Source organism: Antechinus flavipes, chromosome 3, assembly GCF_016432865.1.
Source record: "Antechinus flavipes isolate AdamAnt ecotype Samford, QLD, Australia chromosome 3, AdamAnt_v2, whole genome shotgun sequence".
Lineage (NCBI taxonomy): Eukaryota > Metazoa > Chordata > Mammalia > Dasyuromorphia > Dasyuridae > Antechinus > Antechinus flavipes.
The window spans coordinates 447,284,748-447,301,493 of record NC_067400.1 but is presented as its reverse complement, the minus strand read 5'-3'; the positions used below and the strand labels follow the sequence as shown (position 1 = coordinate 447,301,493).

The following is a 16,746-nucleotide window of genomic DNA, read 5'->3' as shown; positions in this document are numbered from 1 at the left end:
GGGGTTGGGGGAATGGGAACAAATTCAAAATCATTCAGAAAACACCACTCAGAAAAGCATTTTCCTACTACCATTTTGTAAAATTAGTTAAGAGTCTTGAACTATCCTATGTCCTATGTTTGGGGGGAAAGGCATGACCTTGATGAATCACTAGAGGGAAATGTCAATGAACAAGAACAATCAGCCATACAATCCAAGGCATAATCTCCCACTGTGACTAGAAGCATCCAATCTCCATTTATTTGAAGGAGCAAAAGAATGAGCAAGGAAGAATACAACAGAGAACTATATATTTCTCTGTTTTATCTCTTGTGTCTCCTGAAGTTATAATAAGAAACAAACAAAAAAAAGAGATGAAATGAGACTCCCCTTCTACCTCTAGCTTTAGCACCATTCTAATTAATGTTTCTGCGTGAGACTTAAGAGTTGTAGCAAAGTCAGAGCAGGAAGGATGGTGACAGATCTTGAAGACAGAAATGGGATTATTCAATACACTTTGTCAATCTTACTTCTCCTAGGTTCAGATGACTGATAACAAAACTTAGAGTATCTAAGGATATGTGGAGCAAAAAATATATTAAAAAATACCTGTATAAAAGGAAGGTAGCTGGGTAATGCAGTGGTTAGAGTGATGGACTTGGAATCTGAAAGACTCATCTTCCCAAGTTCAAATCTGACCTCAAATATTTCTTAACTATGTGAGCCTGGCAAGTTACATAATTCTGTTTGCCTCAGTTTCCTTATCTATAAAATAAGTTGTAGAAGGAAATAGCAAACCATTGTAGTATTTTTACTAAGAAAACCCTAAATTGGGGTCATGAAGAGTTGTACATGTTTGAAATGACTGAACAACAATAACAAAATCTAAAGAATTTTGTATTCTTTTGATACTTCTGCATTTTCATTATCTAATATTTTTGAGCTCCAACTATATGCAAGGCACTTCCAAATGCTGTGGAGACACAAAGAACTTTGATATAGGCCTCCTGCCCCCAAATATCCTGGAATCTAGTTGGAAATCATACTATAAAAGATTTAGAGCAAGATGGGACCTTAGAGATTGTGTAGTACATGCCCTAATGAGATTGGAGGGAATTTAAGTTACTTGCCCAAGATCATATAGATAGAAAGCACCAGGCTCTCTGACCAAGTTACGACACAATCTCAGCTGCATTTTCCTTGTTTTCTAAGGGTTTAATCAAGCATTTTTTCCAATAATAATCCTGTGGATTAAGTAACAAAGGGGTAGCTCCATTTCACAGAGGAGAAGACCATGTCATAGTAGTGACTGGACTTGGCCAAGCTCAGACAGCTACATGGTAGCAGAGTCAGGATTCAAACCCAAGGCCTGTGATTCCAAATTCCTTGCATTTTCTACTGCCAAGGAAACAAAAGCACATGAAAAAAAGGGGAGCACAATGCAGACAATATGCAAATACTACCTAAGAGGTGCAATGTTTTAAATGAATTCTTATAGAGAAATAGGTCACCCCCTGGCGTGTTTAGAGAAAGTAAAACTTAAATTGGCCTTTGGAAGGATGGATAAAAATTCAAAAGGTATGTGGCTGTAATGGTATTTTCAAGTGGAAGAAAATGGTTTGAGGAAAGACTCGGAGGTAAGATAATATACCTTTTTGGGGGGATGGGAATGGAGATGGCAGTAAACAGTCAAATTTAGGTGAATCAGATAATTCTTATTCAAGAACAAAAGAAAGAATAGAAAAGTAATTATTTTAGAAGCTCCTGAATGCCAGATAATAACATTGATTTTATCTTGTCTGTTATAAGGAACATTGAAGGTTTAACAGAAATCAAAAAATCATAAGTCAGACTTGGAAAGCAACTAGAAAACATATAGTCCAACCTTGTGGGCAGCTAGATGATACAGTGGATAAAGCACCAGACCTGGAATCAAGAAGATCTGAATTCAAATTCAGTTTTGGACACTTACTAGCTGTATGAGTCTGGGCACTTAATCCCAATTGCCTCAGGGGAAAAAAAGAATGAAAGAAAATGGCAAATCACTCCAATATCTTTGCCCAAAAAAACCCCTAAGGGGTCATGAAGAGTTGGACATGAATGAAACAACTAAACAGGTCCAACCTTGGAATTTAAAGAATAAAGAAACTAATCCAGGAGAGTTTTGAGCAACTTGCCCAATGCCTTACATGAAATAAGTAGTACAGTAGAAATTCAAACCTATGTCCTCTGACTTTAAAATCAGTGATCTCTCTATTATACTACATGGCTTCCAGTATAGAGTGATAAAGGAACTTGACCAAAGCCTTGCTACAAGGCAGTGATAGCCTAGAATTAAAACCAAGGATTGCAGAGTCCTACACATGACTTTTTCTAAGACAAACCTGTATCTGTTTCTTTCTAGCTTCTACCCTTTGCTCCCTGTGGCTTGCTGGAGGCCTAGAGAAAATACCTAATTCTTCATTAGTGTGAAATGTTTAAAGATAGGTATCAAACTTACCTCTAAGTCTTTTCTATGTTAATCATCCCTACTTCTTTCACTTGACCATCATTGGTTAGAACTTGAGCTCTTTCACCAAACTGGTAGCCTTTCTCTAGTCACTCCCAAGTTTACAGAAATGTCATCAATCAAATGATTAAATGAGATAAAATTTGTTAAAGCATAGCAAACAGCAGGTATGTAAAAAGTGCTTATTCTCTTCTTTCCTTGTCCCTTCTCCTTTTCCTAGAAATGAGGTACTCAGAACTGAATATAATATTGTAGGGATGACCTGGATATAGGGAGGCAAGGTGCTAGATTAAATAAGAAAATATTTGTAAGGCACTTAGCACACTATCTGGAACATAACAATGTTATGTAATGTAAATGCTTATTCTTTTCTTGGCATAGTAGCATAGGACTATCCCTCCTATTAGCTAACTGACACAATGGATAGAGTTCAAGGGCTGGAATGAGGAAGATTCGTCTTCCTCAGTACAAATCTGGTCCTGTGCTAGTCAAGTCACTTAACTCTGTTGACTCAAGTTTCCTCATCTATAACATAAGCTGGAGAAGGAAATGGCAAATTACTCCAGTACCTTTGCAAAGAGAATCCCAAATGGAGTCACAAAAAGTTGGACATGACTGTAATGATTGAACAATAATGAAAAAATCCCTTCTATAATTCTCAACATTCTATTTCTCTTAATATAGCAACAATGGGATTTTGTTTTTGCTTTTTTGGATGCCATATAATACTGACTCACATTGAACTAGCAATCCACTAAAATACTTAGATCTTTTTCAAAGTGCTATCTAGCCATGTCTCCTACAACTAGTACTTGTGAGGTAGGTACATTGCTCAATAGGTTCTGAGGTGCCTTCCAACTCCAAGATGTTGGGGTGTTTTTTTCACACAAATGTAAATCTTTATATTTATCTGTTAAATTTCACCTTGTTAAATCCATCCATACTAATACTCAGGTCTATCAAGTTCTTTTTGGATCCTTGCTGTGGGACACTTACAATTTGATAAGTATGTCATCTAAACCTTTATCTAAGTCAAATCAAGATCAAACACAAACACCTAAGCATTCCATTAGAGAACAAGTTCCAAGTTGATATTAAGCTCTTAATGACTACTCTTACCATTCAATGAAATCTAACTGTACAAATAGCAGGTCCATATTACTCCATCTCATTCACAAAAAATAGTGTGACTTTGTAAAGACCTTCCTTCTTTGTACAATTACTCAGTTATTATTTTATATATCTCTCTGTACACACATTTATTTTTCTTCAGTTGTATGTAAGTTACATGAGTGAAGGAGGGTTTTTTGTTATTTATATTTTCTGCCTAGCAGAATATTGGAAACTTAGCTAATAATAAGTACTTATGGGAAGAATGAAAGCACTGGGAGTAAGGTTATTGAATGAGAATAGAAAAGAAATCACAGATGGGAAACAATGCAAAGCGTGGAGAATAAAATGATGTAAGCTAAAGAGAACAAATTTAGGAGAATAACTAAAAGAAAAGTATGCTTAATTTTTTTAGATAATATACCTCCTCTGGTAATTAATATCAATTAATTGTTATGACTATGTCTTAAGAAGGTGAAGAATAAAGAATTTCCTATAAATGACTTTATTTTCCAAATGAAATCATTATCACATCTCACCTGTTCAATGGTCAAAAAAATACTTTACTGGCAGATTAAATATCTTGACTAATGTGGCATATGTAAACAAACAAACAAAAAAAGTTCCCTATCCCAATGAATGGACCTGAACTTGAGCACTGAACAATCTAGAACTATCATGAAAAGGAAAACCATCCTGAGAAAAAGATGAGACATAAGGGAGTCACTCAAATTTCTTAAGTAGGTAAGTAACATGGTCAGAACTGTGGCATTAGAACTAGGTAGCTGGAATTTGATAGAAGGACTGATTGGAGAAGAGTGGGAAATACTTTCGTAAGTAAGAAGTGATCAGGCTCTGAACCAGAGGGTTTTGTGAGTAATGAGATGAGGACAGAAGCAAGAGATATTAAGAAGGCAAAAATAACAAGACTTGGCAAATTCTTGGATATAGGGAGGTAAATCTGAATAAAGGAGGGTTCTCAGGTTAGGAACTTAGGTGACTGGAAAATTGGTACTACCTTTGACAAAAATAGGAAGATTAGGAGGAGGGGTAGATTCAGGGAGAAAGATAATAAGTTCCATTTTGGCCATGTTAAATTTGTGACACTTAGGGAATATCCAGATGGAGACATCCAAGGGGCAGTTAGAGATGTGGAGGCATGCTGGGTATGTAGACTTGGGAATCATCTGAATCGAAATAATCATGAATACATGAAATTTTTAAAAATCAAACAAATGAAGATATAGAGAGGAGAAGGTCAAGAAAAGAGCCTGGGGAATACTCATACAAAGGAGTTGGGACGAGGATGATGAGCCTGTAGGAGCCATCAAGAAGGATTCTTCATGCAAATAGGAGAACCAACGCAGAAAAGTATCAAACTACTAAGGATTACTGAGGCACAGTGATATTAGAGGTCTAGTCCAAATTCTCAAAGGGAATCAGCAAAAAAAAGTGAAACTAATATGGAATGTTCCTTACTAGATAACAATCTAAATCTTCCCTTCTCTCTCTAATTTTAAGAGACATCCAGTGGACGTCTCCAAGAAATCTGGACAGTAAAAGGTCACTTCTGTTCACAGCTGGAAATAAGCAGACAAGTTTAAAAAAAAGGAGTAAGGCAGCATGAAGACTGTGAATAGTGGAAGTCACTCCTATACTGACATATGTATCACTGTACATAAGAACCTCTGATTTTGAAAAAGGAGTATGATGTGGGAAAGTGCACACACCCAAAAAGACATTACTAGACAAATATACCTGTCATTCACTCTTTCTGAAAGGATTTAATTTGCAACATAAACATCACCATACTGGGAGACTGAAAGAAAAGAAAAATGAAAAGCCAATGATATGTGCTGAAAATGACATAAAATTAGTATGTATAGGGAGAGCGATGATCCTAATAATGAATATGAAGCAATAATTTGCATTTTAACAGACTAAGCAGGAATGTAATTGGGCAAGAAGCAAATCTGAATGAATTTCCAGCTATTTCAACATTAAGCACAGCTGCTTGCTAATTGTTAGTGTTATAAATTAGGAAAAATCTGTTAAAACTGAAATAAAGTTTGTTTTTAAAGGAAAAAAAAACACCAATTGCCAATAGATGAACTTCTGTATTGCACTGTACAATTTAATTACAAGGAAAAACTATTTCATTGATTTAATTTTTTTAAATTACCAGCTAACAGAACACAGTGCCACCCTTCAACCAAGGATTTCAAATGGTAGGAACCACAAGCTACTTGGTGAGAGAAGCACAATTAGAGGAATGGAAAGAGAAAAGACTTTCTGGAAGAAGCATCAGTATGCTCTGGTAACTCTACTCCTGGAATCTGTTCATTGTTATAAACATCTGTTTTAAAGGAGAAATAAATAGGTATAATTATACAATCATCATCAGTGTCATAAGAATGCATTTGGGATTTGGTTTATGCTAAAAGCATATACTTTTTGGTTTATTTGCAAAAATCATCAAAGAATCACAGGATTTCAGAGTTAGAAGGGACTTCAGAAGCTCTCTAGACCAATGCATATGCACAAAAAAAATCCTATCACAAGATACTCCATGATCATCTAGCCTTTACTTGAATACCTCCAAAAGGAGAAACCTATGTCCTACAGCAATTCATTCCACTTTTGGGTGGGTTCAATTGTTAAAAGTTATTCCTGATACCTAATCTATATTTGTCTCTTTAAAACTCTTCATCTTTCCTAGCTCTACTTTCCAAGGTCAAAAAAGAATAAATAAATCCAACCCTTATTCCACATGACAGCCTTTCAAGAACCTGAAGATATCAACGATATTCTACCCTCTACTCCATTCGTATCTCCAGTTTTTTTTTTTTTTTACCAGGCAAAACATCCCCATTCTCTTCAAGTAGTTTTCATGTCATGGATTGTAGGCCTTCACCATTCTGGCTGCCCTCTATTTTTCCAGCTCATCAGCATCCTTCCATATTATGATGTTCCAGAATTGAACATAGTAAAAATCCAGGTGGATTTAACTGGGAAACTTTATAAAAAGTTTCTAGGAAAAGGTCATAATTGTAAATGTAAATGTGAGTCATCTATCTCTCACTTGACAGACTGGAAAAAGGGTAAACAGAGAACTTGTATGGCCTCTTGAAGGAAAGAAGGGAAGTTCTTCAGAATTATTCATCAATATCTGCTATCCTCTAGTTGAAATTCTTCCTAAGGGGTTATCATTAGGGTGATTTTTTTCTGGGTTTCTTTTGCATAAGAAAATCCAGTTCTTGGGGCAGCTAGGTAGTGCAGTGGATAGAGCACTAACTCTGAAGTCAAGAGAATCTGAGTTCAAATCTGGTCTCAGATACTTAACACTAACTAGCTATGTGACCCTGGGCAAGTCATTTAATCCCAATTGCTTCAGAAAAAGAAAAGAAAAAAAAAGCCAGTTCTAGGTGCGAAAACTAAGGCACACAATGGTTCAAGCCACCAAACTTTAGAACAATTAACAATCCACTGCTATCCTGGAATCAAGACTTTGAATTTTTAGTATCCTTTTCTACATTAATATATTTATATATATAACCTTTTATATTTGATTTAGTCTAATATGTGATCATTCCTTTAAGAATTTAATAATATTTCTACTTGAAATAATTAACAGTGTATACATATATGTACCTCACAAAAACATTAACAGTGATGATATCCATATGTTTTCACCAGATATAGAAAACAAAATCATTTTATCAGTACCTCCCCCCCCAAAAAAATAAAGATACTATGTGGATTCTTCTCCTTTAATTTACTGGAAATGCCAAAGTCTGAATAAAAAGAAAAAGGCCAGACACAAGCAAGCCAATAAATATCTTGGCAGCAGGATTGTTCATTGAAAGGGGACCCTGAATCCATAAATAAATAAAAAATAAGGCAAAACAAAAACCAAACCCCAAGCTCTTTCCCACTCTCTGAAGCCTGTAACATCCAGACACACTAGTGACCTGTTTGGCAACCTATAAGGGAATGAAGGGAGAGGCAAGCAGGGACAGAAACAAGAAGTCTGTACTGTGGACCAGTTCTGACACTGAGCTCAGGACATATTCTCCAGTTACAAAGGAAGAGATCCTGCCTAGTGATCAGGAGAAACATATGAGGAGGAGGGAAAGGCAACAAGAAATCCCCAGGGTGGGCTGAAAGGGAAACTTTATACCACCTGAACTAGCCTCCAGGTAGAAAGCAGAGAAGGCAGAAATTAATGGGCATTCAGCCAGAAGGACTTGAGTCAACATTTTCACAGTTTTGAGGATGCACTCAAAATAAAATAATTAAGAGACTGAGTAAAGGGCAGCTTCTACAGAGAAAAAGCACACCCTAGTAAAAACAGAAATCTTCAATAATGTTGGCCTTCTCTTTCTGTGATCTTTTGCTCTTGCTTGTATTGTTATAAACTATTTCTGAAACCCAAGAAAGAATCCATCAGCATTTATACCTTAGTGTAAGTTCTAGTTCTTAATCTCCAACAGAAATTTTTTGCCTTATCTTTAATGAAAGTGCTATCTCCTTTTAAAGTGTTTTGCCAAATTATCCACAAAGCCTGGTGAGGAGGGGAAGGAGAATGTAGGACCTTTCTCTCTGCTTTAGAAATGAAAGACAGGAAACCACATACTTTATCCTTTGTTAAAACACACCACACACACACACACCACACACACACACACACACACACACACACACACACACACTACACAAACATAAACATACAAATAAAAAAACCCTACTTGACTCCACAAATCAAACTTCTACTGAGTCATCTTTCCAATCAACTTTAAAGATAAAATGTTAGTTTTTGTAGACTTTAAATTAGGTCTTTTTGTAGCTAAGCTTAAAATTCTTCACTGTAAAGATAATAGTCTTTTAAATAAGAAAGAAAATGGTAATAAAGGAGGTATGGTATAATCTAGGAATCATAAGACTTGCTGTCCAGAACTGGTTCTGCCAAAAGTTCACTTAATTTTTGGGGCCTCAGTTTTCTCATCTCTAATATGACATAATAGAGCATGTCTAATAGAACTAGTATGAAGAAGTTCTATTATTATTATTTAGTATTTAGTATGAAGAAAATACTTTTCAAATTGTATTTAATAATAGCTAGCATTTATATAGTCCTTTAAAGTTTGCAAAATCCCTTACATAAATTATCTCAAATTATCTCAAAAATCCTTTGATGTTGGTGCTATTATTATCACCATTTTACAGATAAGGAAACGGAAGCCAAAAAAGTTAAATGATTTTTCCAGAGCCATAGAAGTAGATAAGAAAGATACTTTTTGAGTAAGAAGAAAAGATGACACAAAGTTTCTGCCATTCACTTTTACCTGCTACTTGACCTCATACCATTATTACATTGTTCAAGTTTTGTTCAAACTATAATAAACTGCATCTTTAAATATGTAAAATGCTATCAGTACCATAAATGTCATCTTATTCCACCTTTTCTAAATCAAGGGAATGCAAATATTATAATTTCAGAGCAAAACAGAACACTATCTGGCAATTTAATACTTATTATAACTTTTGGTTTCCCTACTTCAATGCTGACCTTCAACTAGTTGGTCCAAGGTAGAAATCTTCTTGAGTCCATCGATGGTGTAGATTGTTCTCACTCCCTGGGGCAAATTCACATTGTCGGACAGAGTTCTGGTCAGATCAGCCAGCAGAGCTTCAAAAGACCTAAACCGGTCTGGGGAGATGGCATATACGATCCCTTTGAAGTAGCGGTCTCCATTACGATAGAAACGGACTTTCTTGGCTTTCTTCTCCGAGCTGAGGGTCTGCAGAGTGCGGGTGCGGTAAAAGCTGCAGTGGGCACTATGGGTCGGGCTGGGAAGGCCATTTACCCTAGACCCTCTGCCATATCTCTGCGCTTTATCCCGCTCATCAAAGTGTTCCAGTTCCATATCTCTCCCAAAAGACATGTTCAAGATAGAATCTAAGAGCAAGAAAAATAAACACAGAAACACACACTGTCATTCTCAATGAATCAACAAGCATTTATTGAGGGCTTGCTTTGTGCCATTTGAAGACAAGATTAATAGGCTCAGGTAGAGAAAATGCAACTATTAGGAACACTATTTAAATGACTGACATTGTTTAATGTAGCTTCTTGGCTGAAAGAAAGAATTGGAGTCTCCATCTTAAAAACTGAAACTTTATATTTTGGTAGAAGGAAAGAAAGAGAGTGGCTTTAAAGTGAAGTACAAAAGAGTTTATATGTTATTGAATGCTGGGTCACATGATGAGAAAAAGATAAGCTAAGAAACACTATTTGGAGGAATGTGTCTCTTACACACAGACATCTCTCTCTCTCTCTCTCTCTCTCTCTCTCTCTCTCCTCTCTCTCTCTCTCTCTCTCACACACACACACACACACACAGAGACACACACACACACAGACACACACACACCCCTAATCAAAACTTGACATTGGTTTTATTCTAATAAATAAATTCCATTTCTTTTGTGGAGGGAAATTCATTGTATTATACAACTTGAGTGAATAAAAATGCATTTCTAAACATAGTTTGTTTCTTCTTTTTTGTTTCTGATTAGAGTACAGCTAAGAGAAAAGGGGCTTGTCTCATCTTTTGAAACAGAGGATGAAATCTACCATCCCACTGCCCTTTCAGTTCCCTTCTTCAACTCTATCACTCTTTGAGAATACCTGTCCTGACTTAAATCCACAGAGCTTTGCTCTCAGCTAGCTACTTCTTCAAAAAAAAACAAAACAAAACAAAAAAAAAAAACTTCTACTTCAATATTTACTAAAATGTCATTGAATAATAAATAATTTAAAATGATTCCCCTAGTTTTTAAATTTTAATATGGGAATCTTGAAAGCCCATAATTTTCGTGACCCAAAAGAACAAATTCTAAACTGAGTAGCATGTGCCTTGACATAAAATTGGATGAAAGTACTTTTGAACAGGTGACCTTCCCAGTGCCATTTAACTCATACCACCAAAGGAATCACCTATTCATAATGTCAAATATAATATAACGTTAGTGTAATCTACCCTGACATTCAAAAAACTTGAGTGAATCAAGTTAAAGTAACAATTTACAAGAATTAAACATTACAGTGGAAAGAACACTGACTATGGAGTCAGAGAACCTGGCTCGGATTCATAAATTGACATACTACATGTGATCTTAGATATGTAATTCTGGGCCTCAGTTTCTTCCACTGAATAATGAGGATATTAAAGAAGATGGCCTCTGTGATTCCTTCCTATTCCAAATATATTATTCTATGATCCCACAGACAAAAGGCAATTAATACAAAACATTCTAGAAGAAGTAAAATTGGTAAAGATGTATGGTTACTATTAATATGAATAAATGAGACATTTGTTCTGTCATTTATCAATTAGATTACTTAAAAGTAAAAGTGGTCCCTTTAACCATAATGAGTATGGGCTTTAAAAAAAAAGGACTTATAATGCAGACAATGTAATTTGTGAGAAAATTGTGATTCGATACTGGAACTATCAGAAGAGCAACATATCTTTAACCCTGAAAGAAAGGAAACAACTCAGACTTTCTGAGAGCACAGTATAGCTTACAGCTTCTAATTCTTTGTGGAAAAAAAGAAGTTCCATGCTACTCATTTATAAAATCAACAACTGATTTATAAATTGAGTCACTTCAAATAAAATATCATATCATATCATTTTAGACAAGTATTAAGGACAAGAGCTGGCTGAGTGGTTATTCAATATGGGATATGGAGTATCCTGTTGTTATATATTTTTAAAAAGACAGATCTCTTGTTTTTTTCATTCTAGAGGGGCGGGGGAAGGAAATGCTGCCAATATTCATGCCAAGAAACCAGCTCATCAAGCTCTTGACAAAACCAACATTCCCCACAGTTCTAAAGCTGAAGCCAAAATCCAATCTGATTTGTAGGTTTTGTTTTGTTTCAAGCCAGTTGTAATTCTCCCACCTCTTGGGGGTCACTCCTAAGTTTATATGTGAAAATCAGGGAATACTATAGAAGCTGTGTTGTATAGTGCCTAGCATCCAAAGTTTACCATTTGGGAGGGCAGTTCAACTCAATTCAGCAAGTATTTATTAAGACCCTACTATGTTCTAGGTATTGTATTGGGGATACAAAGGCAGAAATGAAAGTGGCCCCTGCCTCCAAAGAGTTTATGTTTTACTGAATTGCAAGAATAAATTTTATAATTGCTATATTGATAATGATGTGAACTGGATTAGAGAATTGTAATGATGGGACAGGAACTACCTAATAAGAAAATTCTCTCTTATCAATTCATATTGATATCACCTCTTCCATTAAGAAAGGTGCCCAGGATAAAGCTTTATAAAATAAGAGTTGCAACTCTATATGTGGTCATATAACTAAATGTGGAGTTTGCAAAAGAATTGGCAACAGTAGCATTTTCTCAGGTGAAAAGGGGTTGCAAGTGAAAAAAGTTTAAGACCCTACCCTATAGCATTAAGAGATTAAGTGAATTATCCAGGGTCACACAACCAGCATACAACAGAGGGGGAATTCAAACCCAGAATCTCCTAGCTTTGAGGTTTGCACTCCATCCATTACGCCATACTGACTTTTTCTCCCTACCTAAACCCAAAGTTTATCTAGTCCAGGGGATCTTACCTTTTTTTGCATCCTAAACTCTTTTGGCAATCTGCTTATAGCTATGTACCTTTTTTTTTTTTTTTACTGTAATGCTTTTATATGTATAAAATAAAATACACAGGATTACCAAAAAAGGCTAATTATATTGAAATGTTTTTTTTAAAGTTTCCAGACTCTACCTAGGTTAAGAACTGTTCACTGCTCTAGTCCATGGACTAATTTCTTTTATTTCACTATGCCTCTTACTCCCTTCCCCTCCCTTTCACTCCATGTGGCAATTAATAGATATGCCTCACAAATTAAAATTCTCATTTTCAAAGCTGTAACTATGGCTTCTAAAGCCCTTCATAAACTGCCCCCCTCCTACTTTTCCAGTTTTCTTACTCTTTACATTCTACTCTCTACACACATGATACACACAATCTACTTGTACATAACACTATCTTGACTCCAAATGCTTTCTTTTGCTGTCCCCCAAATCTGGAATTGTTTCCCTCCTGATCTTCTCCTCGTGTCTTCTTTCAAGTGCCAGCTAAAAATTTCCCTTCTGAAAGAAGTTTTTCCTAATTCCCCTTAATATTGGTGCCTTCCCTCTCAAACCCAATTTATCCTGTGTATATAGGTTATTAGTACATGGTGGTTTGCATGCTATTGCCCCATTAGATTGTGAGCTCCTTGAGAACAGGGACTGTTTTTTACTTTCCTTTGTATCCCCAGTGTTTAGCACAGTGCCTTATACCCAGCAGACATTTAATAAATTCCTCTTGATTGTAATTATCTGCTGTAACAAACAAAAAATCAAACAATAACCCAGCCCGAACCAAAAAACTAGGCTCTTCTCCCCACCAAGCAGAAATTATAGGAATTTTTTTCTAACCCTAAACCCAATCTAGAACACATATAAGGTATATCAGAGATAGGTAAGGCTTCCCTAGATTTAGCTTGACTTTCTTATGTCTCTCTTGTGTCTTTCTTATGTCTCTCTCAAAGTAAAGAATGTGTTTATTTAAACTTGATAGTGAACATAAAATATCTCTTTTTTTTCATTTATTCACTTATTAGTTAGGAAACACAGGTACTAGACATTGTGAAGAATATAGAGATGAATAACCTCAGATACTGACTTGAAGTGTTAGAGGAAAAGAGGTTTTCTCATAACACAAAGCTTTTCCTACAAGATTACCATTCCAAGAACTAGAAATCTCTGTTTTCTTTGAAATGTCTAATCTTTTAAAAAGACAACTTCCTCATCCCTTGCACTATCCAAGGGATTCCATTTACAGCCTTACACACACACACACACACACACACACACACACACACACAATCTCACACATATCTACTGAAAGATTACACTGCAGGTGAATGGAAAGGCATAGGATAAAAGACACATATACTTTAAGTATTGCAATTATATTGTATATACAGATATCACATATATGTATATTTGTACATACATAATAAACCCTCTAAATGCAAAAAGAAACTCATTTCTATTATGCAACAACATGTAAACCTTATTTTAAGGTTCATTCTAGTGTGCATACATGTGATGTTTCAAAAAACACTGCCCTACTTTTTTTTGGTACTAAAGAAAGGTGACTGATTATGTGGAAATATATACCACCTCATCTACTCATACACACCCCTGCAGTGCAATCAGTGAGTGTGACTGGAATTTGTTAAATTCAAGGCATTCAGAGGTGCAATATATGCAAGATCTGCATATTGGATTAGACCTTTTCTCTCATCAGTGATCCTGTTCAAATGCTATCTTCAAAAGATGTCTCTTTTGTGGGCCAATGCAGGGGTTGTGTCTTCCAACCCCTGCTCTCTCTAGGAGGAAAATACCATTTCCTCCCTGCATGCTTTTAACACTGCAGGCGCTAATCTGTACACGATGCTGCCTCGCCATCAGAACTACACAAGCAAATGTAATTACAGCCCAAGCTACAGAAAAGCCCGACCCAAAATTAAGCCGGTCACCCCTTAAGGTGCACAAGCCTCACCACCACACGGTCAAAACCCGACACAATAAAGGCCTGGCCCCACCACTCAGTCAACGAGGAACAGAGTTGGTCCCCGTTCCACAGCTGACTCTGACAATGACAAACACCTTTCTGCTTCCCCATTCCTATCCCTTTCCTTCCATCCTCATTGGAAACGTGGGGCTAAAGAGCGCAAAACACAGTCTCCCGCTCCCAAGCTCAGTCTCTCCCTTTTAAAGTGGCACCGGCTACTAGACAAAAGGGTCCGGTACCCACGGCCCAGGGGCCCAAGCCCACACAATGCCCCTGGGCTGGGCAGGGCTGGGCTGGGCTGCTTCGGCAGCCGCCTTTCTAGGAACAGTCTGGAGGAGGAGACTGCCTCTCAGGAAGGCTGCCAGCCTGGGCCCTACGCGCTTCCTCTAGAAGGATCCCCTTCCTAACCAGCCACAGCCCGGAGAGCTTGGGGGAGAGGCGAGGGGTCCGGTCGCCCCCCGGGCTCTGCAGAAGCGGCTCAGACATGCGCTTCCTTTTTTTTTTTTTCCCTCCCTCCTCTCCCTCCTCCACTTATTGCAATGCACTCACCGGATCCGCAGAGAGACACTGCCAAGTGTCTTTGTTAACGGTTCTGTCTGCTGGCCCCTCCGCTGCTCCTCTCCTCGCCTGGGTGATGCTGCTGTTGCTGGTAGTGGTGGTGGAAGCAGCTACGGTACCAGTAGTGGTGGTGCTAGCGGTGGTGGTGGTGGTGGTGAGGCTGGGCTGCAGCAGCTGCTCGGGCTCCGCGTTTTCAGCTTCTGCCCTTATTGCAGTGATTTGCATTAGCCCGTCCTCATTGAAATGCGGTTCTTCTCAGCAGCCTCGCTCTGCCACTCTCCAGCTTCTCTCTAGAGGAGGGCGGCGGCAGCGAGCGCGCTCCCTTTTCTTCTCTCCCTCTCTCTGCACCCCCCACCCCTTTCCTCCTCTCCCTCCCTCTTTCGAGCACGCGCCTGAGGCCCCCGCCCTCCTCTCCTTCCCACCCTGGAGTTGGGTGGCTTCACGCCCCCCCTCAGCGTTCCCTCTGGTCTTGGTGATCTCAGTTCCCACTACCCCCCACCTGACCGCTGCATCCTGACCTTTTTCAGGTCCCCCAGGACTTGAGCCACTGGGTGCGAAGGGCTATTCTGGGCGAGACTACTTGAGTGTCCCCTTGACGGGAGTGGGGAAGGGGACCTAAAGGGAGTACCCTAAGGGGTACGATGGGGGCAACTGGTACTTAGTGAAGATGTTTGAAGGCGGAAGGCCAGGCGGCTGGGGAGGGGGCAGAGTAAAAGGAAGGGGCTTGGGGCTGTGTCAGCTTCCCAAAAAGGGGGTGGGGCACAAAGGTGTGAGTGACAAGCAGTAAGAAGGCAAGAAGGAATTGTAGTTTCTTCCACCACGATTCCCTCTCAGATCTTTAGTTCATCCACTACTTCCAAGTCTAGGATTGTCTCCCTCTCTCTGTCTCCCCAATCCTGTCACCCTTCTCCACTTTTTTTATGCAACGACTTCTTCCCCCTTTAATACTCCATCCCCTCTTTCCCTAGGGATGACCCGATCAGTACCACTAGAAACTGTAGCGGGCTCCCAGAAGGCTGTCCCAATCCCCTGCTTGTCCCAAGGGGCTGATGGCGCCAGACATGTTCATATAATGCACACCAACCCCCACCTGCCCCGAAGACATTATTGTCACCCAGCACTAGAAATGCTGACATCCTCTTCAGATCTGAATGTCACACTAGACCCACAGACTATTGGGTCACTGTTTTCTATTGGAAACCTTAAAGCAGAATGTCCTTCCTGGACAATGGAAAGCCCCTATGACCTAATCTTGAAACTTATCCCGTTCCCAGGAATCCTTCTCATCATCTGTGATGGTGATAGCTGTGTCCAAAAAAAAAAAAAAAAAAAAAAAAAAAAAGTCTAGAGAATGTAGAATTTGTTCTACAGCTTGGCTATAGTTTTCAATCTGAATTTGAACTTCATAATAGAATTTCATCATTTCCATCCCTTTCCCCAGCCACTACCATAAATAGAGTTAATTTCTCTCTCATGGTTTACATATTTTAAATGAAAAAGATTATCTTTTGACACTAAGCTGCTGAACTGAACTTTCTATCTTCACTTAGTCCATAGGTACTGATCATGGTAACTAATAAAATTATTTTAACATTCTTTCAATTTGTTGCAAATGCTTAAAAAATCATTAGTTACAAAAGACAGCTCAAATAACATTCATGTTACATATTCTAATAGTTGCATTGAAATTTTTCAACAGCTGTAAAGATAGCAGAATAAGGTAACCAACTTCTCTAAACGCAAAATATTGAATCTATATCCAACACCTTTGGAGGTAGGGAAGAAACATGGAGATAGATTAAAGTACATTCTTGAAGAAAATAGAGATAGTTTCTTTTATTTATTCTAATCAATGACTAGGAAAATATTCCTTCTCACAAAATACTCTAGTAATTACAATTCCATCCCTACATATGTACTTTAGGATTTGTCTC

At 37.9% G+C, this 16,746-nt stretch overlaps 1 protein-coding gene across 3 annotated transcripts in view; it reads right to left on the bottom strand.

The window, feature by feature from the left end:
* The window catches only part of DCLK1 (doublecortin like kinase 1), a 393,205-nt gene extending 378,304 nt beyond the window's left edge, over nt 1–14,901 (bottom strand). For all 3 annotated transcript variants that reach the window (XM_051986464.1, XM_051986465.1, XM_051986469.1), the window contains exons 1-2: nt 14,804–14,901; nt 9,168–9,557 (exon numbers count right to left, since the gene is read on the bottom strand). In XM_051986464.1, coding sequence (XP_051842424.1) covers nt 9,168–9,543 — 376 coding nt within the window. In that variant the 5' untranslated portion in view covers nt 9,544–9,557; nt 14,804–14,901. The remainder of the gene's footprint in view (nt 1–9,167; nt 9,558–14,803) is intronic.
* Nucleotides 14,902–16,746: the final 1,845 nt, after the last annotated feature.